The 20,958-nt window shown below is 39.3% G+C and overlaps 3 protein-coding genes across 7 annotated transcripts in view; 2 read left to right on the top strand and 1 right to left on the bottom strand.

Annotated features, from left to right (window-relative positions):
* Window positions 1-2,201: 2,201 nt before the first annotated feature.
* Window positions 2,202-3,844, bottom strand: LOC113136687 (type-4 ice-structuring protein LS-12-like). Its single transcript, XM_026317691.1, has 3 exons — window positions 3,774-3,844; window positions 3,244-3,394; window positions 2,202-2,539 (listed from the first exon to the last, which is right to left on the bottom strand). The coding sequence occupies exons 1-3, from the start codon at window positions 3,823-3,825 to the stop codon at window positions 2,278-2,280; spliced, it is 465 nt and encodes a 154-aa protein (XP_026173476.1). The 5' UTR covers window positions 3,826-3,844; the 3' UTR covers window positions 2,202-2,277.
* A 2,928-nt stretch (window positions 3,845-6,772) lies between these two features.
* Window positions 6,773-10,527, top strand: rbm8a (RNA binding motif protein 8A). Of its 2 annotated transcripts, none has more exons than XM_026317900.1 (6): window positions 6,773-6,874; window positions 7,480-7,539; window positions 7,618-7,695; window positions 9,068-9,204; window positions 10,080-10,216; window positions 10,301-10,527. In XM_026317900.1, exons 1-6 carry the CDS (start codon window positions 6,808-6,810, stop codon window positions 10,347-10,349), a joined length of 528 nt encoding a protein of 175 aa, XP_026173685.1. In that variant the 5' UTR covers window positions 6,773-6,807; the 3' UTR covers window positions 10,350-10,527. The 2 variants fall into 2 exon arrangements, with proteins under 2 accessions (XP_026173685.1, XP_026173686.1); XM_026317901.1 differs by having other exon boundaries at window positions 6,792-6,868.
* A 554-nt stretch (window positions 10,528-11,081) lies between these two features.
* The window catches only part of otud7b (OTU deubiquitinase 7B), a 28,635-nt gene continuing 18,758 nt past the window's right edge, over window positions 11,082-20,958 (top strand). For all 4 annotated transcript variants that reach the window (XM_026317214.1, XM_026317213.1, XM_026317216.1 and 1 more), the window contains exon 1: window positions 11,082-11,263. The gene's annotated coding sequence lies outside the window, so the exon portion shown is untranslated. The remainder of the gene's footprint in view (window positions 11,264-20,958) is intronic.

Here is a 20,958-nt window from a genome sequence, read left to right as displayed (position 1 = left end):
CACACTGTTTCTGTTTATGTGAGTCATAAACAAATGTAAGCCTTTTGTCAGTGTGAAAATGAATATATTAAAATGTGCATTAATAATAAGAGTTTTAAAATGTGAGTGTAAAGATAATGATGTGCTCACAATAACACCTAATTCATGTCAGCAGGGTTGCAGACGAACAGCTCAATTAAACTGACACTGAACTGATTAACATTAATGTCAGTGCTTAAAAACACATCACAGTGACTGAACAGCTGCTTGTCAGGAAGGATTTCCTCTCTGTTCCAGCATGCAGGGCTGTCACAGGTTGTACCGAGTGTTGGATCACACACTTTGTCCTGGCAGATAACCCCAGATGCTGACCCCTGGCCTTGGCCCAGATGCTTCCCAACTTTCTGCCTCGGTTCCATGTTTCCAGGTAGAGAAAGTGCAGGTCTTGTGTGTTTTGTTACAATACATAAGTAGAAGATTAAATATCTGTCTGTATACAAGTGCTAACAGTGAACAAAGTATTCATTACAAGTAAATACCATTTACTATTTTGAAATATGCAAAATGCTAGATGAAAGATAGTGAAGTAGTCACACAGAGATAATTGCAGTAATTTAAATAATAACCCGTGTGGGGGAACATGTTCATCTGTTCTTTTTATGTGTTCCTTTTGAGCACTTTTACAGATGGTTTCTTGACAAGCTGCCCGCCTATTCATTTAATCTTTTCAAGCACAACGAGAAGGACGCTCAGGACTGCCTGTTCCCCTCTGGCCTTCAACCAAAGGGTTCTGAAGAAAGTTTGGTTTGAAGGAGAGTCATGGAGGCTTTGTCAAATGCTCCTACAGGCCTCCTCCCTCTCGACAGGAGGATTTCAATCATGGTAGGTTAGCTCAAGTAGGCCACCTTGAGTATGGCTAGTAGTTTGGCAGCATGAGTAGAAGCAGTAGGCAGTGATAGATTAACACCAGGGGGAATGATGTTAATTACTATTCATTTTATTCAGTAGGCTAATGTTTATTCAAATTACCTTTACCATTTGTAGTACGCATGAAAAATACTTTATGAGATTTGAAGTTACAGTGATCAGGTTTGAATAAAAAAAAAAACCATATACTATAATACTATAAATATTTAACAAAAGATAACTCTCCTGGCCTTCACTGTCTGGATGAGGCAGTCCACAGCAGGTTGGAAGACTAGTGATTTTGTTGTTTTGTGGTTAAACTGACAACAAGTCATTGTCTCCCGCACTGCTTTGAGACACAAGCTTGAACTCAAGCCAAGTAGAGAAAATGTCTTACACTGTGTTTTACTATAATGCTGTTACGATAAACTGCTTCAAATCAAGAGTTTTTCAAGGAAAAAAGCTACAGAGGTGAAATGTAATTTTGTTAAAGCATGCACAGTACATTCACTAGTCAATATTAATGCTTAGATTTAGGTGAGTTATCAAGACATATCGAAGAGGCTAATTATATCTGTTCAAAACTCATTGCTATTCTTTAATCTTTGACAATTTTATTGTGAGTTAATCTGTAAAAATTAGTTTAGGTCCTTTTGCATTTTAATACCCACTGTGCACAGTGCACACTGTTTAAATGAAAAATGAGAATATTCCAATCTGTCTTGCTCACGCACAAAAGAAAAAGGGTGAAACTGCATTTGAGGCGTATCGGAGATACTGACTGACTTGGCAGAAGCAGTGTACACATATAAATGCATCTGTGTTCAGTCTGTTGATTTTTTTAGGAGGTGATTTAACGTTATCTCAACTTTACCCCAAAGCTTTAAAGTTGCAATTATGAAAGCGAGTGATTTGAGATTTATAATGCTTATGAATATTTGTGGTGATTCTCGCTGTGTATTAGATTATTTGTTGCCTCAAGTTAATACGTCCATGAATTTTGAGTCATTATGTAAACTGGATTTCAAACTGAGCTATGAATGATTGAAAACCTCAGTGACTCAGGGTAATGTTGATATTGACATTTACGACCACGAGCAACTCGTCAGATTCTGCTATAATTTATTTTATTTCAATGTCATTATTTGCCCTTTGGCCTTTTATGCATTAACCCCTGTACTCAGAATGCAAATCAAATAAAGCTCACATAAACCTATATGAAGAGGTCGGCTCAAAGTAACGATCCCTTTAATCATAATATTCAAGCATCATTTTATAAATGACGTAATGACAGGATGTATGACGGATAAACAGTGAAGCATTCTGGGTAGAATCAAGTGTGAACTGTAGCCCTTGGGTGTCATCATAGCTGGAATGAACTAGCAGTAACTTTTACTGTGGGGGGAGCAAGGCCTTGGTTTTGTCCATCACCTGCTGGAACAGCATCTCCATCATATCGGTCAGAGGTTTGACCTGGGAGTGGAAGTTGTCAGTCAGTGGCTTCACCTGAGCATTGAAGTTCTCAGTCAGGGGCTTGATCTGATCCTCAATGTTGGCAATGAAGGGCTTAACCTGCTCCTGCAGCTTGGTGGCCTCGGCCTGGACTTTGTCAACCAGAGGCTGGATCTGGCTCCTGCTGTCCTCCATGTAGGTCCTGCGGGGAGAAGTGATGATCTTCTCTTAATCACTATTGCTAACTCTGATTTGTATTTTAATAAGGGAAATTAACTGATATTGCTTTACAAATTATTAGTGTGTTTTTGTAGACAACAATGTGCCAATACACCAGGGTAATCAGACATATGTGGCATGTATTTAGCCTAAATTATATATCATGATGATGTGGGTTTTATTGCAATAACAGCCTATTTTACTATCCACTGAGGTGATTAGGCTTTAACTTAAATCAGTTCATCAGCCTATATCTATACAGCTTAATCCTATGAAGTGTTGCCATCATAAATATGACATTTTTATCTTGGCAATTGACTTACAAGTGATTTGTCATTTCTAAAACCAATTTCTCAAATAAAGAATTAAAATAAACCTTGCTGTATGTCTAGATGTCATAACCAGTAGAATTAGGTTACCAATAAAAAATAAGGTAAAAATGACCATAATGTTTATTTATATTTACAGTCTCTATGTGAAACATTTTCCAGAATATCCAGTCCAACATGCAGCTTGACTGGAGCAGTATATTTAAATCCCTAAATCTTAAAAGTGAAGTAAAGACAAAAATACAGCATGCAGATGGAAGATAAAACAGTAATTTGCTAGTTAAACGACCATGAAAGCCTGGCTACAGAGTCTCAGTCTTAGTGTTAATGCAATGGATAACTTTTGGTTGTCACTTACTGGGCAGTGTTGGTCATCTCAAGGGCCTTCACCTTCTCCACCATGTCCTGGGTTGCACTGGAGATGCTGGCAGACATGTCATTGAGGAGCTTGGTGATTTTGTCTACCTCAGACTGGATGTCATGTTTCACCAGTGACACAGCCTCTGAGCCTGTGAACATGCATTTAAACTTTATCAAAATCTTTATCCAAATAGAGTGAATTGAATTACAACTTACACCTAGTGCAGGACTGGAAGACACAATAAAGAATGATGAAGGGAAAGGGCAAATACAACACTCTGGATTTAGTTGATTTGCAGGACTTTGTATTTAGTCTAAAACATATGTTTGCTGATCTCTGTATATAGAGACGTCAGATTCTTTAACATGTCCTCTAAATACTCTATACATGTTCAAAATTACACAAGATCAAGGTAAGTTTTAGTTGTTAGTTTTTGTGCAGAATTTCTGAAGTTTTTACCATTAAATTATATATGTGATCTTAAAACATATGTGTTATTGTTGTTTATAAGTGGAAACATGTCTTACCATGTGCAACAGCCAGAAAAACAACAAGAGCAGCAATGTAGGAGAACTTCATGGCTGCAGATGAATAAAAGCAACCTAAACAAAGATAAAAAAAAGATTAGTTAGTAGTAGTTGTAAAAAGTACAGTAAAACAATAGCAAACTGTGGTAAAACAGTTATCTGGTCATGGAAAGGAATTTAAATAATACTGAGGCTGTTTATCCATTTATGAATAATAAATTCTTAACACACAGTCTACAGCTATGCAAAGCAGAGCAACAGAAGACATACCTTAACTTCTGGGATTCCTGGATGTATCAGTGCTTTCTGTCTGTGAGCTGGAGGCTTTTGTACCTCCACTTAATCATGGCTAATCAGAATTTAATCAATTCCAACATAAAGAAGTGACCTGACAGTAGGACTACAATCGCTGTGTTGGATGAACCTTGATGTTTGTCACAAGAAGATACAAAGTCCACCCTGTGTCTGTGTGACTGAGAGCTGGAAACAGGGACCTTATCCACAAATTGTTCAGTAGTTGGATCTGACTCCCCACTTCATTTTTAATTCAGTGCATTAATCCACACAAGTTTATTGGTGGAATGTAATTACTAACATTTACTCAATATTGTACTTAAAGTCTCTTCTGGGGTACTTCAGTATTTCAATAATGTGCTGCTCGCACATTTTGCTGCTTATACCTCTGGAATTATATTTCAGTAAAGTACTTTATGGGCAGGACTTTTACTTGAAGTTTGTTGCTATTTTTACTAAAGTAAAAGATCATTACATTTCTTCCAGCAATGCACAGGTATAAAAGGTCCAAAACAACCATAAAAGCCTGGGACGTCCAAACAAACAAACAAAAAAAAAACAGCTTAAAGTCTTAATTTTTGTCTGTAAATTGTTTAATTTTCCTTTTGACTAAACATTATTTTCCACAATATAGAAAACTCAATTCTGATTGCAGATTTTGTGTGTGATTGCAGTGATTAATCCCTGTTGTTTGCCTGCAGCAGAGGGTCAGCTGATGAGTTAGTGTTACTCAACTCAACTCACCTGACAAAGTCTTGGCCCTCATTTACTCAGCCCTATCAGCACTCGCTCCATACGTCAGACAGAGCAAAAACCTCCTAATCAACTCATCAGAGAAGAGTCAGGAGACGATATGGCAGTTCCCATGTGATAGCATGTGCTTTACTGGGGGCTTTGTGCATTATTTAATGTGAAGAGTTGATTAACTCATACAAATTATTTACTCTCATTTGAAATCTGTTTTTCTTTGCGTTAAAACATTCTTTACATTAGACATGGTTGGAGATTGTGTGTCTGCTTTTTCCTTTCACTTTTTGAGTGATTCATGTCAGATTGGTGATATGTAGTTACATTATAGCATGTGTTACACTGATTTTAGGCCTGTATTAGTATAGTCTATGTTACAGAATAAATGTCATGCATACATTTAATTAAATACTGACATGTTGGATGAAACTGTAGAATTAAAAGACTTCAAAATTTACCTCAGAGTTAATTTCTACAGGTCCAAAATCACTATCATAGCCTACTACTGACCCACATTACTGCAGGCCACACCCCATAAGAACAGCCAAAACAGGCTGTGATTTTGCTTAATTTCCAGTCCATAAAATTCATAAACAGAAGAGGACATGTTCTTTTCATACCTCCTCATTCTTAATACTTATATTGCAAGCAGAGCCCTGTCAAGCTTCCTCAAATTAAGGTATGGAAAAAAGATTTGCATTGATATTATAGAGAAATACTAATCATACTAAGAGGTTTAACAGACTCCTTTAGCTCCTCAGTTATGGAAAAGGTGAAAGGTGAAAGGCTCCAGAACATTTCTAGATTACTTTCTGGACAGATAAAGATTTAAATTCAGCAACAATATAAACATTAGAATGAGCCGCCCTCTCAGAGTGTCAGTACCTATTGGGCTCTACCAGTGAGAGTGACTAGTGAAAAACTAAAATCTCCCCTGTATTTAAAGCTTTGCTGCCAATACAGTGAGCTTGTTTTAGCATTTCTCTGCAGAGAACAGTCTGAATGTTCTAAGCCGACAAGCAGGAAAGTGCCCAGTTCTGCTGGAGATTTCTTCCATTAACGACAGTTTTTCCTCTCCAGTAACCAAGTGCTTGCTTATAAGGGATTTGTTGGGATCTATATAAGGATGAGTTTATTGTGATTTGGCACTATACAAATAAAACAGAATTGAACTGAACAAACCTGGTAGAGGCGCTGCACAAAGTCTATTGTGAATTTGCATTAAAGTAATTTAGGAGAAATTTGAATATGTCGGTCGTTTTCTTGGCATTTTTACCACATTCATGCTACTCGATTCTGCCTGTCTGATCTGTCATTTGATCCAACTCACCACCAGATAGTGATAAAATGACACAGTTTGCCTCAGGCCTGAATACATGGAACAAGGCTGTGGATGCATGAGCGCCCTCTTGTGAATTATTTCAACAAAATGTCAAAAAATGTAAAATTCTCAGGTCTCAGCAACATTAAGATCCAAACATTGTTGTCTGTTTTTATCCAAGAGTTTGTTGAGCGATACAAAACTCTACCCCAATGCCACAATACAGTACATTTTCTCCAGTGCCATGTACTCACTTACCACAAACAATACACACGTAAGTGTATGGGTGTTGCTTGAAGGAGAAAACATTATATCAGTAATAAGGTGTTGCAACTGATTTGTGGAAGTCTTCGGCTTCAATGTTGACTACTTTGACTTGACAAAGCAAACTTAAGGATATTTTAATTGAAATAGGTCAAAATAAAATAAATAAATAAAAGCATGAGGGGATATTTTTCTGAACCTCGCCTTTACTGGGCTTCTGGGCAGCTTTGTGCGGCCTGCTAAGATGGACAAAGTAAAAAAAAAAAATCATGCAATCTACATATCTAAAAAGGTCCATAGATAATTGGGAGCTACCTACTTTTACGCAAACTGGCAACTTCCGTCGACGTGCATGTTCTTTGTGCGTAATTACGTTGCGTCGATCAGTTGCGTAGACACAGAGACATCATGGCGGACGTTCTGGATCTTCATGAAGCGGGAGGCGAGGACTTTCCTATGGATGAGGATGGTGATGGTAATAATTATTGGTGGATGTAACAGTGGCATATGCTCCGTAATCATGTGGTTCGAGTCATGTGTAAACGTTGAGGTATACATCGAAATAGCCGTGGCCTAAAACGCTCTAAAGTTGGACTGTGCGGTAGCAGGCCTGGGAAATGCTAATAAGCTAATGCTAGGCTAACAACGCACTAGTGGTTCATTCAAATACTCTTTTTTTTTTAGGTCGTGGTTGTTGAAAACTCTGAAGATCACTTTATATTTAAACATGATCAGCGACTGAAACGTTTCTTAGTATGCTTTTTGGTTTATTAGTTAAGAAAGCTAACGTAACAGGTTAAACTATCTTCACCTCGCGTGTTATTAGCCGCCGCTAGCACGCTAGTTAAGCTAATACAGATAACTAGTAATAAGGTTTTTGTTACCAGCAAAAGCCTAAAGAACACGAGTTACATCTCTTTAAACAAACATTGTCGTTTCCATGTCCGTCTGAAATACATGCAGTATCTTTTATTGCTAATGTCTGGTTAAGATGCTTAAACGTGCAGACTGTGACGCATTAACAGATACAACGTTACAGCAGAACGCACAGGTTTTGACTGATTTCCCTTCTCACTCCAGAAAGCATTCACAAGCTGAAAGAGAAAGCCAAGAAGAGGAAAGGGCGAGGTTTTGGCTCTGGTGAGTTGCCGCCTTTAATCGAAGTTTTTAATACAGCGAGAGTAGCCACAAGTGTTTAATGTGTTTTCCTGTCTCCAGAGGAAGGAGCAAGGTCCAGAATCAAAGAGGACTATGATACTGTGGAGCAGGATGGGGATGAGCCAGGTCCTCAAAGATGTAAGTCAGCAAACAATAAGCATGAACTGCAAAATTGTCAACTGAAGTGCCTTTGATATAAATGTTACCTCTTGTAGACCGCTTCACAACAGGGTCTTAGAACTGATGTGCAGACAAATAATCATCTATACAGAAAAAAACGGTTTGCTGCTTTGTTTCCTTTCCATGATTACATACTTAAAATTACACATCACTGCTCAATTTCAGTGTCAGCCAAAAATAAGTTCTGTACCATTTACATATGACTGTACTGATGTTACTTTATTTTTACTTAAAATTTAAAAAATAACAAAGATAATCAATAAAAAAATCAGGAATTTACATACCATACACCCATCAGCCGTAACATTATGACCACCTGTCCAATACTGTGTACACGAGTCAGTGCAGTTAGTTGGCACTCATGTAGCTCACTGCGTATCAGCTGTGAATATATTTGCTTCCATAATTCTGCTGTCAGGAAGAACATTTGTCTGCCATTCAATGAAAACGAATGTGTAGAAAAAACTGGTCATGAGGACAAATTAGAGATCATTGTTTTAGTCAAATTCAACAGCCTCCTAACTCTAGTTATATGTCCACTATATCTGCTGAATGTTCTCTTTATAGAGACCCATGCACAGTATTTCTTATTTTTAACCATTTTAACAAAGATCCAAACAAAATATCTTTTATTGAAGGATTAATGAAATTTAAAAGTTTCAATCTACAGTCAGTCAACCTTGTCATCAGTCTTAGGTGCCCGCTACCCTTTCGCTGGTTCACTGTTTGTCCTTCCTTAGACAACGTTTGGTCTGTGCTAACCGCTGCAGCCAGTCTATGACCCAGTCATCCAGCCATCAGTGTGGTCTTTGTCAAAGTCACTCAGATCCTTACACTTACCTGTTTTTCTTGCTTTTAACAAATCAGCTTCAAGGACTGAGTGTTCACCTGCTTAATAATATACCTCACACACTGACAGGTGCCACTGTAACAAGATAATCAGTGTTTTTCACTTTACCTGTCAGCGGTCATAATGTTATGGCTGATCGGTGTATGTGTAACAGTATATTGAAAAAGAGTAGTTTGATGGTTAAAAAAATCTTTTTACTGTGGAAATGTATTTTTTAGGCTAATGGTTAGAATAATTTAAGATCATTTCGGGAATAACTTTTGATAAACTGGCAGTTTAACTTTGTGACACGTATGTAATGCAAACATATACGAGTAATAAACTCACTATACCTCATGTTGATTAGACCAGTGTTTTATACATGTATCATTGAATAATCTGTCACAGTCATAACTGTATTTAGCATATTATTTTACCCAGTTGTAGGTGCTGTGTGTTGTGTTGTTGGACCTTGTTCCTGATGTTGTCTTCATCTTGTAGCTGTGGAGGGCTGGATCCTGTTTGTGACAGGTGTACATGAAGAGGCCACAGAAGAAGACATGTATGATAAGTTTTCAGTGTTTGGGGAAATTAAGAACCTGCATCTCAACCTTGACCGCCGAACAGGATACCTCAAGGTGAGGTAGCGCCTGAGTGCACAATGTTTTGTTTGATCATTTATAGTTGACAGGTTTCAGCCAGAACATGGAGAATTTCATGTAATGAGGCAATTGCTTTATTTTTATCCTTTGGCTCAAACTACACTACAAGAAGCTCCAAACATTGTGGTGACTCAACCAGATAATTGAACAACTGCCACAGTTTATATGACTCACCCTAATTAAGTACGAACTGTGTTCCAAATGAAGAAAACAATGTGATATACCTTACTGCATCATGTAACTTAAAAATAAATGTTTCATTTCCATTCTTACTTCGTGTTAAAGTAAGATATCTTCTGTCTGTACTAAGTCAGGTCTTCTCCAAGAAACAGGCCTTTATTTTATTAGTAAAAATATTAAAACCTTGCTATTGGTTACTTGGTAATGGCTCTTGGTAAGGAAATGACATTAATCATATTCTAACTCCAGTCTAAGTTTTAGCTTGAATTGAAACTGCAAAGACAGAAATATTTTGCAGATATTAGGAGTATTGAGAATGTGTTTGTGTTTCCACCTATGCAGCATGATTACATGCAACTTTACACATTGAAAAGATGTGTTTTGGTACAAAGTAGATGTTATGTGTTCACTTTTCTCTGAGCCACAAGGTGGCAGCATTGTTTTCTGTATGAACAACCTTTGGGCTGAAACTGCCTGCCTGCAGTCATTTCAGTAAAGCAGAGTCTACCAGTCATTATTACAGGCTATGTAAAGATTGACATGATGATGTAACTGCTTGAAGAACTGTATTAGATTGAATGATCAGTGCCTTGTTTTGTATGAAATTGTAAAACGCTGCCAAATCCAAAGCAGTGTTGCCACTCCAATGATGTCCTAATGACTGTCCCCAGGGGTATGCACTGGTGGAGTATGAGACATACAAAGAGGCCCAGGCAGCCATGGAAGGGCTCAACGGTCAAGACATGATGGGACAGCCTATCAGTGTTGACTGGGGATTTGTCAGAGGGCCCCCCAAGAACAAGAGAAGGTCTGTCTCTGTCTCTGTCTCTGTCTCTGTCTCTGTGTCATCAGCTAATCTTTATTTTTTTTAATGACATATATTTTGTCTCAGGGCTGGCGGGAGGAGGCGCAGCAGAAGTCCAGACAGGAGGCGGCGTTGAGTTTGGCATTTGTCATTGGCCAGAGGAGGATGTCTGTCACGATGATAGGCGGTTTATAATCTAACAAGACGTTAACTTCAAAATTTTTGTACACTATTTCTCATTTGTGTGGCATCTAGTTATATATTGAGATAAGTCATTTCTCAAGAATATTACCAATAATAAATTTTCAGTGCAGTAGCATTTTTTGTGCTTTTTTTTTTTTTTAAAAAAAAACACCAACTCTTAGGCAGTACATGTTTTTTCATTAGTCCATCAAAACTGTGTTTTAATTCTCTCAATGTTTGATGCATTTTATTGTGCTGGAGTGCTTTGACCTGTATTACTGGGGGGAAATTAAACTCTTTAAAAGGTGAATGTGTGCCCAGTTGTGTTTTATTTAACACTGCTAATGACGTAGGGTTTACATCATGCTAGATGACCTCACCCAGGCAGCGGTGACACCCCAGTTATTTTGTCAACTCCAAAGCACCTGCCACTCTGGATCTAGTGCCACAGTCATAGGCCACTCTGATAAAACCCCTGGTCTCTTACGTCTCTGCAGCCAATTGGCAAACAAACGTTTTGTGCTCTGTCGTCCTCATTTGGTGTTTACTCTACTGGGGAACATCAGTCAAAGTCCCCGAGAGCGACCATTGGTTGTTGCAAATGCCAATCAAATGAACTCTGCTCTCTGAATGGATGGGCCTATACGGGGGGCGGGACTTATCTTCGGTTGACGTTGTTGTTGTAAGTGGTGGAGAAATTACTTTGTCGGTGGTGGTCCGGTTTGGGATTTTACCCGTAGTTCCACGGCTGAAGATGGTAAAAAGTTAGGAATTGCTGGTCGTGGAAAAGTATATGTTATTTAGAAGTCCATCCTTGCGGGAAAACTCAATTGCACGATGAAAGCGATGTCTGCGAGGCTGTTCAAGGTAAGCACTGAAGGGATTGTCTGTTAGCTAACATTAGCTGCTGATTAGCCAGGCTGGAGATAGCCACTTGCTAGGCAAACGTCCCCCAAATCGGTCTACTTACTGAAAATAAACACTTCTTTCTAACGAGCATTCAAATGCGTGTGTGTCAGATTTCCAAAGGCATGATTAAATTGTCAATTACGTGGGAATAAAGTTGCTGGGTTATGTATAAAGGGTCCACAAACCCCATGCGTCCCAGCGCCTCAAATGCGTTTATGTAAGCATGTGTATTGTTCGTTGATATGTTGTTTCAAAAAATAGTCGTAGCCACAACAGCTGGCTCAGAGTCCACGTTTAAGACGAGCCATCAGCAGCAGCGTGGAGGTTGACGAGCAGAATTGGTTGCTGGACATTGAATTAGCTTCATAAGCTGTCAGCTGTGTTAGCTGTGCTGTTTAAATATTGTATTTTAAAGTTGTCTTAAAGGAGAGACTAGGTCTGTATTTTCCCCTTTATCAGCTGTTTTTGTTTTTTCTTTGCAGTTAACTTATATTTTATCATCTGTCTCCCTGAGCGCTGCCAGTCACGATCCAAATTATCTGAGCCCAGCTTTTATTTAAGGTGCATGTGTGATGTAACGTTTACTTAAAGAACCCGCTTACACAAAACTGCCAGAGTTGACTGCATACACTCACTGGCGTGTATTTTCTAACTTCAAGTCTAAAAGACAGCTTTCATTAAGTTAACGTGAAATTACTAACTTGATCGAGTGTGTCTTGCTGCCAGACATGCGTGAGTCCTTCGTGAGTTGGCTGATCCCTGGTTTCTGGGCTCGTTTTGAAACTAGGACTGGGGTTATTTGCCTCATTTCCAACATCACCATGATGAGAGAGTGTTGCCTTACACTTTGCCTTAAATTATTCAGCTCTTGTATTTGTAGACTCTTTTGTTTGCTGGGACACCAGGGCACACGGTCAACATGTAAAAGCAGGACAGAGGTAAAAGATCTGTATTGCATTTGGCCTACAGAGGGTTTTTGTTTTTAAAAGCTTAATATAAACACTCATAGCGTAAACAGGAGTCTAATTATAGAATAATAGGATTTCAAGAAGCTAAGTATTATGTAGCAGGAAAAAGAAATGGATCCAGCCCTCCCACCTGTACTGATTCCTTACAGTGGTCATGGAGGGTGATAACTTTTGGATAGAAGGCTAACACAATGTTAGAACAAAATATGAGTTCATTACTGCTAAAAATGGCCACTAGATTTACCTAATCAGATCACTGCCAAATAACCACCAATGTATTCATTATTGTATCTTTGCGGATGATGAATTCATGAGTCGAGTTTTGGGATCCTCCATGCACTATGCCTAGGAGATCAAAAAGCCAGTTTCTGTGAGGGTGTATGAGGTTGCACAGTCAGCCTTCATTATGCAAGTCCTCAGCTCTTCAAGGAAATGTATTGATGCATACAGCAGCACAGACAGCACCTCGGGCACGTTACGAAGGATATAGCATCCTACCATTCTAACCTGGAAGGGTGTATGAGGAAAAATAACTTTATAAAGTTTTTTTTTTTCAGCTAGTCACCTTAACAAAAATGTAGTCTAGGTACCATGTTCCTCATTAGATGATAGAAGCTGATATGTGACTGCTTGATTGATTGTATGAATCATTGTACAAATCAAATATTAGATAAATCCGTTTACAACCTGCTTCCAAAGGCACAGAATGAGACTGAATTTTTTTTCCTTTACTGACAAAGAAATTGCAATTTTATTTCCCGTGACCGTTTTAGTTGGCCAATAGGAAAATGTGTGGTTTGCATTTTGCAGCATAGAAAGGTCTCTGACAGTATTCAAATGGGCTACGATAAACATTGCACAATTGCTTTGGCTCAAAATGATACAAATGAGGTGACACACCTGGTGAGTATGGAGAAGTGTCATCACTGCTATCTTAAATAATCAGTTAGATCTAGATATTAGTAATGCCTGGGGAAAAAAGGTTTGTCATCTTGACGTGATGCTGCAAGACCTGACAACAAAGGGATTATTAGCACACTGTGTTTCTGTGGTACAGAATGTCATATGATTAGCCAGCAGAATGGATGGTAGAGCAGTTACAGTATAAACTACTTTCAGTCTCAGTTTATATGACAAAGCAGGCAGTTAGTTTAACTAATTTATCCCAGTGGTAGCATTTATTCTGGAGCAATACTTTTATCGAAGGTTTGTGTTAGCCTCTTAACTGTCTTTTATTTTCTGCTGGTTCACTGGCTCATTTGACTACCTTTGTGAGTATAGCATTTCAGGGGGTAACCATTATGCATCAGCAATGCAGAGGGTATGAAATTTTAAATTCATCTGTTGCCTGGCCCAAACAGCTGCTCACAAATTGTGTGTGTGTGTGTGTGTGTGTGTCAGGGATCCAGTGTCAGTTTTCAAGAGCCAAACCCATTTGGCTGTGGAGGTGTTCCCACAGGATCTCTCAAACACAGGCAGATTAATAAGTAAGGAAAAGAGTGCCTCTTCAGGTTAGTAGGACAAAGACATGACTTTCAGGTCAAATGGACGTTCCACTCAATTTTGTGTTGTATTCACTCAGCCGAGAACATGAGGCAATGCAGGCGCTAAGTTCTTTTCAAACACTTTGCAGCTTTCATCAATACAGCGATGCATTTGTGTTCTTATCGCTAAGCAGCAATGTTCATAGGGACAGGAACAGATGCAATAAGAACCAAAAAACTACCACCTCAGTGTCACAGTGAGACAGGATCAATAGGTAACTTGTCTCAGAGAGGCCTCTTTGTCCAGACAGTCATAAAATTCTTTGGAGCCCAACCCTCCTCCACATGGCTGGTTGCCTGCCAGTTTCGTGACACAACAATCAATCTGTGCCCAGGGCTGTTGGTGTCAGGGTGGAGATACCAGGTACTGAGGCATTTACCTGGGTGCTAGCAGCTGCCTGACATGACCAGCACTGTATAGTTAGTAGATCTTCACTGAGTGCTTTGGGATTTGGATAACTCACACAGGCATTATACAACAGAAATGACTGGAAAGTAGGGTGGAAAGTTCTGAGAAAACATATGGGCTTATGGTACCAACCGGACAGCCACTATCCATCCAGCATGACACCACTCCCACAAGAGACGCAATAGTAAAGAGAGCTTGCTGTATTACTCACTTTATGTTCTTTTCCATTTCTGTCATACAGTAAGGGGTGGGGAATTAATGATTATACTTTAAAATTTGGAACATCCTGTTGTACAACTTTTAAAATGGCATCATTGCTTAATTCATAAATGACTTAGAAATTAAAGAGATCACTGTATCAAAACAACTGCAAAGGAGGATCATTAGGTTACCAAATCCTTTCTGCTGCTGCTTTTTGTGGCCGTTTTTCTCTTTTGGTGTATTTTAAAACATTCTAGCAAGTGAATAATTTAATAGTTAAATTTCATATTAGGCTGTTCACAAACGTAGATTAATGTACAGTCTAGAATGCGTCAGTCCCTCCTGGTCTGCTTTGCTGATCCAGGAGTAAATCCACACACAGCCCTGATGAGGAGAGCTGTCACTGAGCATGACATCACATGGGGAGTGACGTGAAGCTGCCCTGCAGCACGTGGGGATTCACATGAGCATTTGTGCTGCTTGCCTGCAGAGGCTGGTGCTTGTGAAGCCACTGGCATTAGCTTAAGCTGGGCTTGGTTGGCTTCACATTAAGGATGAGATAGCAGGAGTTGATCTTTGAATTAGTCCTGTCTGTAACATGGGGGCTGCAGGTCATATAACCATTTTGTTTGCAACATTAGAGCCTTTTTGAGGTTTTATTCTCTCTTACGGTCTTATTTTGTTCTGAAGGAGTGGAACGAATGTGCTTCTGAAACAGCATAGCCTAAGCTCTACTTAGAGTATTAGAAATGTCTTATATTCCTCAAGGGCTGGTATACAAATTAAAGCAGTAGTAATTTTGTTTCCCCTCTAAATGTGAATTATGTAATATTAAGCACTTCGGTTCTAAGCAAGTATGATATTTTAAACATAAATTGGAATGTGGTAATATGTGAGAGATCCTGTTTGGCAGCTCTAGATCCTGGGTATCTTATTTTTTTGTTTTAACTATGTCAGGGTAGATTGCCAAACATTAACCAAAATACTAAGATTCATTCCCTGTGTTTGTAATTTAAATATCCAATTTCTATATTTTAGTGAATGCTTAAGGTTAATATGCTGATTCTTGCATTTTGCTTTTCAAAAATTGGACTTTTTTAGGACAGCGATTCTGCATTGCACAACAGCTGCATGAAGCAGCTTTCCAAACCTAAACTGAAATCTTGTGGTTTTGGAATTTGCAGTCTGTTGCTCTCCGTCACAAATCACTATGTAGAAACGTTTAACTAAACTGGCTTTAATATGACAGTGTGCGTTTTGACATGTGGGTCTAGTGGGAATCCAGTGGCCTAAGCACTATGCTCTATGTATTTTTGCAACATATTTAGACTTTAATCATTTTAATAAAACTTAAGAGCCCTGCATAGTTTGTAATTCACTGCTGAATTTCCTCAACCTTGCTAATAAATAGGTGGGCAAGTTTCAGATGGATACAGAGCCTTGGATTTCTTCAAGAAGGCTAAAAATCGATATAGAGCCTGTCAGGGCCGAATGAGGACTTCTCACCCACAGAGTCTGGAGTTTAGGTTGGCAACTTTCTGGAATACTGAAACCAACCATAATGTTCACCAAGTAAAGCAGATTACACATCTACCTCTGGGCTGCTTTCCTTCAGGGGCAGACCGACACTTTTCCCTGAATGTCGTGGTGCAGTCACCCGTCATGTCTTCTTTTCGGTTTCTCTTTGTGCACATCGTTCAAACAGAACCATATTAATGGCATATTAGCTTCCACCTCCTTCACTCAGTTTGTGGATCAAATACCCTCTTTACATCTAATGCTGTTTCAGGTGTCCACCACACTGCTGATGTTCACGATGTAGTGTGGTCTCTGTTTGGAATGTGGGAATGCCACTTATGCTCCCCTGTAGCCCTCTCGCTTCATGTGGCTTTTAATTAGCACTTCTTGACTGGTGATTACTGAGCCTGACTGCAGTGACATGCCCCAGGCACAGACCAGGGACCTCTGAGGCCAGCTTTAATACACTGCTTAATAAACCTTCTCAACACACAGACAGAAAAGGAGAAAATAAGGACAAGACCTATATACAGCAGTATCATTACATGTTACATACACATTATATTACGGAACACATTTACTACATATTAAAAAATCACATGGTAACATGTTTAAGGCTTCAACAAACACTTATTTTCATTATATAATTGTCATATAGTTGGGTCAAAGATGATCACAATTTGCTGAAGCCCATGGCAATCATTTTCTCATGTTTGATCTGTTGAGCTCGTGCTGTCATAACAGAGTAATAGAATCATAAAATATTCACAGCCAAAGAACTGGAGCCCGCTATGGAGCTCAGTTTTGTAAACAAAAAAAAGAAAAAACTCAATCAGTTAACATCGTCACTAATTTATTCATTGACTGATCAGCTTATTGCAGATCTGATCTCATTTAACTCTTCCATCCATATGTATTCAGTGCTTTTTTTTTTTTTTTTAGAACAAAGTGCTGAATAGTTTAAGGCTGAAGACATTTTGTGGGAACTTTGGGTAAAACTTGAAATGATATTCATTCAGTTTGGTTTTGTCTCCAGTTGAATCATAGAAACTGGAACAGAAATCGCAGTTGCTCTCAAACGAGAGACATCTTTTTAAGAGAAAAATATGTGGGTAGGCTTTTTTTTTTGTTGTTGTTTTTTTTTTTAAACAAAATGTTGTTGTCCCTATAGCGCCCATATAGAGAAGTAGACTTCTGATCATGGGATGAAGTGTGGTTTTAATTCTGTGCGAGCTTTTTGTCCACTAAAATGTGATTTGTTGTTTCATACTGTGGCATCCTGTGTTTTGCTTCAAGGAAAAGAGGACAAAGTGAATTCATAGATCTCTGCTTCATGCACTGCTTCATTATGACGTCAGCTCTCAGACACTTTGATAAACACTCAGACGCTAATACTGCCCATTTCAGCTTGACTTCGCTGGTATTTCTCTGGTCCAGTGAATATCAGCATGAGTCCACTTTGGACTGAAGGAAACCACTATGAAGCATGAAGCCTTCCACTAAGTGGTGTTTTCTCTGAAGCAGTTTCCTTCTTCCAGAACTGGATTTACTTTTGTTGGATGAGTGAACATCATTTCTCTTTTGTGCACCTCCTGCCTGTCGAAGAGTGGCTGCTCTACGACTGCTGTGTTCAGTTCATCTTAACAACCACAGGCTTGGCCTCATTTGCAAGAATAGTAAGATCTCAGTGTTAGTGAAGTTTAGATTTCAAGCTTGTCAAGCAGATGACATCACTGATATGATTGTCTTTACCTGAGGCTTTAGGTGTTCACCAGAGTGTTTGTCCCTGAAAGTGTTGAAGTGTTGAAGACTGGTTGTCAGCTGATTTCAACTCTGCACAGTGCAGACTTTCTATGTTTAAACTGTAATTATGAGCAGATTATTTTTAGCCCATCTGAAACAGGAGGTTGCTCTAATTCTGGCAACTCAGAGATTAGGTGGTGATTCCCTGTAAGCATTGGTGCTGTGGTTGTGCCTGCACTGTGGTTCAGATGCAGTGATTGATACTCAGCAAGCAAGTTTGTGTTCATATAACACTGCTTATGAGCAATACTCAGACCTAAACCTCAGGTTGCATAGATTCTGTGAACAACTTTTTGATCAGATGTACTTTGTTGATGTGCCTCATTCTTAAAGTTCAAAGCTACCACAGCCTGAGGTTAACACATCATTTGCCTCTTCATACACTCCAAACAAAAGAACCGAGGTCATATTCCTGATCTGCGTGCAGATCTTGTTTTCCTCACCTTATGCTGCAGTGAGCTCTTAGGGAGCAAAAAGCTGGTTGCTGAGTTCACACAGATCCGATTTGGATGTTTGTGAGCCAGCAAGCAGGACAGGGAGGCCGCGAGAGGGAAGTTAGACTTGGCAAATGTTTGTGTGATGACTGGACAGATTTTGGACCAGACCAGCTCCAGTGGCATGGTCTCTGAGAGGGCAGGCATGATGTGGAATCTCTGACATCAGCTGTGTATACATTCAGGCTGGTGTTGTCTTATCCATTACTCGCACCTGGTGGTCAGGCCTTCACCTGGGCTGGAATGTGCTTGCTGCATGTTTCATACTGAATAAATGTTGTCTGCTATACTACCAATAAGCAACTTGCTTAAGGAATTTTCAGACATGTTTGGGTTTCCTTTTAGCAGAGCTTATGTTTTCCTACTTTTCTACATTACTGTCTAAGTTCACGGTAGGCTTGACACTTCTTACAGTGTAGGCTGGGGCAAGCTGTGAAAGATAATTAATGTCCATATTTGGGAAGAACATAACCAGTCCCTGTTGCAGCTACATCAGGAGCTTTTCTCCACTAAAGACAAAAGCTTTCTTGCGTTCACAGGAAGAAGCATTTTTTGACTAATGGACTTAAAAGGCTTCACCAGCTCCTGTAATTCACATGTCAATAACAGCCATGCCAGTGTACTGTTGTCCTGCAGGCTACTGGGTTTCATTGATTTTTCTCCTGTTACTGGTTTTCTAGTATATTTTCTTTTGTCCAGGGAAATTGCCACACTCCAATTTACTGTATTGATTCCAGAGATGGAAATCAATAGCATCTGAAAACATCAGTTCCTTCCCTGAGTACTGGTCAAGCACATCTACTCAGCTGGCCGGAGAGTTAGTGAGGCAGCAGTTTACAAGTAGAACAGGAAGTAATGGCTAGCAGTGACGAGTGTTAAGTTTTGTGTTAAAAAAGCTATGGCTCTCTACGTTAGGATGAACACATTTGTTAAAAGTACTTTATAAATGAATTAATTTTGACTTTGAGAAAGGAGAAGGGTCAGTGTTTCGCTTAGCTGCACAAAAACTCTCTACAGCAGTCTTGCATTAGCCTGGGGGGGTGTTTATAATGCAATGCTTTGGCATTATGGCAAGCCCATGGAACGTAATGTGTGCAGTATTTATTTGATGCATCCATTGCCCTCGAAGATAACCGATGTTGTCGAAAAGAACAAATTAGGCTGAGATATCTTCTCCACAGGCAGAGAGAAATTTTGTGCTGTACTGGGTGTAATTAACTGTTCTGTTTTGTCAACTCAAACACAGCGCTACCAATAAAAAAAAAAAAAGCATTGCTAAGCACTGCATTTTTTGCAAGGCTGTAGTGTCCGCTGCAACTAGCTCTTTCTTGTTTTCAAGCTGTTTGCTGTTTATGTGAAGAGGGACTGAAATACTACATCTCAGTGCAGCAGTGCCATTGGTGCTGCGCCATTCATCTGAGAGAAGCTGTGGAAGAACTGGGTGTAGGGCTTCCTCCATTCCTTAACCAGGCAGCTCCTTCCCAGCTGTAGCTCCAGTGTTATGTAATGAGTCAGTGTAGGCTGACTGCATTTAGTCAGTAACCAGATTACAGCACTCATCTGAAGATTACAGATTGAAGATAGCCATCTCACCACACCTTTGTTTATATTCCTCTTCTGGTGGCCTTCGGTCCTAACATGTTTAATGCGATTTATTGTTTGCAGTAAAACCTGCCCGGTTTCTGGAGCATCAAAAACAGACCTTTGACTGACTGAGGAATGAATTAAGGGAACATTTTCGCATGTTCACTGCCTAGAAATTTCCATGTCTGTATCTGCTCTTCAAAGACAATGGGCTGCACCTATCACAAACATTTCAAACACTCACTTAGACTGACAGCATAAGACTGATTGAAAGTTAAGTGCATCAGTCATGGCAGATGTACAGTACCTCTCCAAATTCCTCTTAGCTGTCGGCATCACCCAACTAAATTATCAGCAGTAGTATTTATAGTTACATATTTTCCAATATATGCACTAATATACTACAGCTGCAATAATCCAATAGTGGCTTATTTGTTGGTCTCTTTGCCTTGTCCAGAGGCTGGATGGTTTTGTTCTCTGGCCCACCATCGCTCTGGACCAGAAGTGGAGCACTGAGGCCGCACTGCTGCTACCAGTCACTGCCCCTTGTTTACTTTACATCCTTTATCTCCTTACTCATGGTTTAAGGCTGAGAGGGTGTGTTACATTCACTGCAGTACAGGGAAGGTTTGTGTGATTAAACTAAAAAAAGAACTGACATTGTTGTAGACATGGGCATTTATCACATCCAAACCACTAAAGTGAAACAGGACAAGTCAGTTGTCCTCTTTTGGTAAAGTCTCACCACAGACTGCACAGATAATAAAATCATTCTGGGTCACTGTTAAGTAACTGTTTATTTGTAGTGTATTCCTCTTGTTCTTTGACCTCACCTCCTTTCTCTCTCAGGCTCATGTTTCACTTGAATGTAACCTTAGAGAGACAAACATGAATTGGTAAATCTTCTGCTGTAGACAGCTCACTGCCCATGAACTGTTTTCTGTCTTTCATGGAGACCTTTGCAAGCATGCAGAGAAGCAGGTTCCATGAACAGCACAGCTCATGGTCCAAATGTGAATAAACATGATCTAAGGTCCACTTTCACTTCATGAAACTGACAGCATTTCAATGCACAGAATAACATGTACTCAGTTAAATATCAGTTATCAGTTTTTTTCCTATAATTCAAATA

The sequence above is a fragment of the Mastacembelus armatus genome, chromosome 16, assembly GCF_900324485.2.
Source record: "Mastacembelus armatus chromosome 16, fMasArm1.2, whole genome shotgun sequence".
In the NCBI taxonomy this organism is placed as follows: domain Eukaryota; kingdom Metazoa; phylum Chordata; class Actinopteri; order Synbranchiformes; family Mastacembelidae; genus Mastacembelus; species Mastacembelus armatus.
Note: the sequence above shows the minus strand (reverse complement) of the source record. Positions and strands in the feature narration are given on the sequence as shown.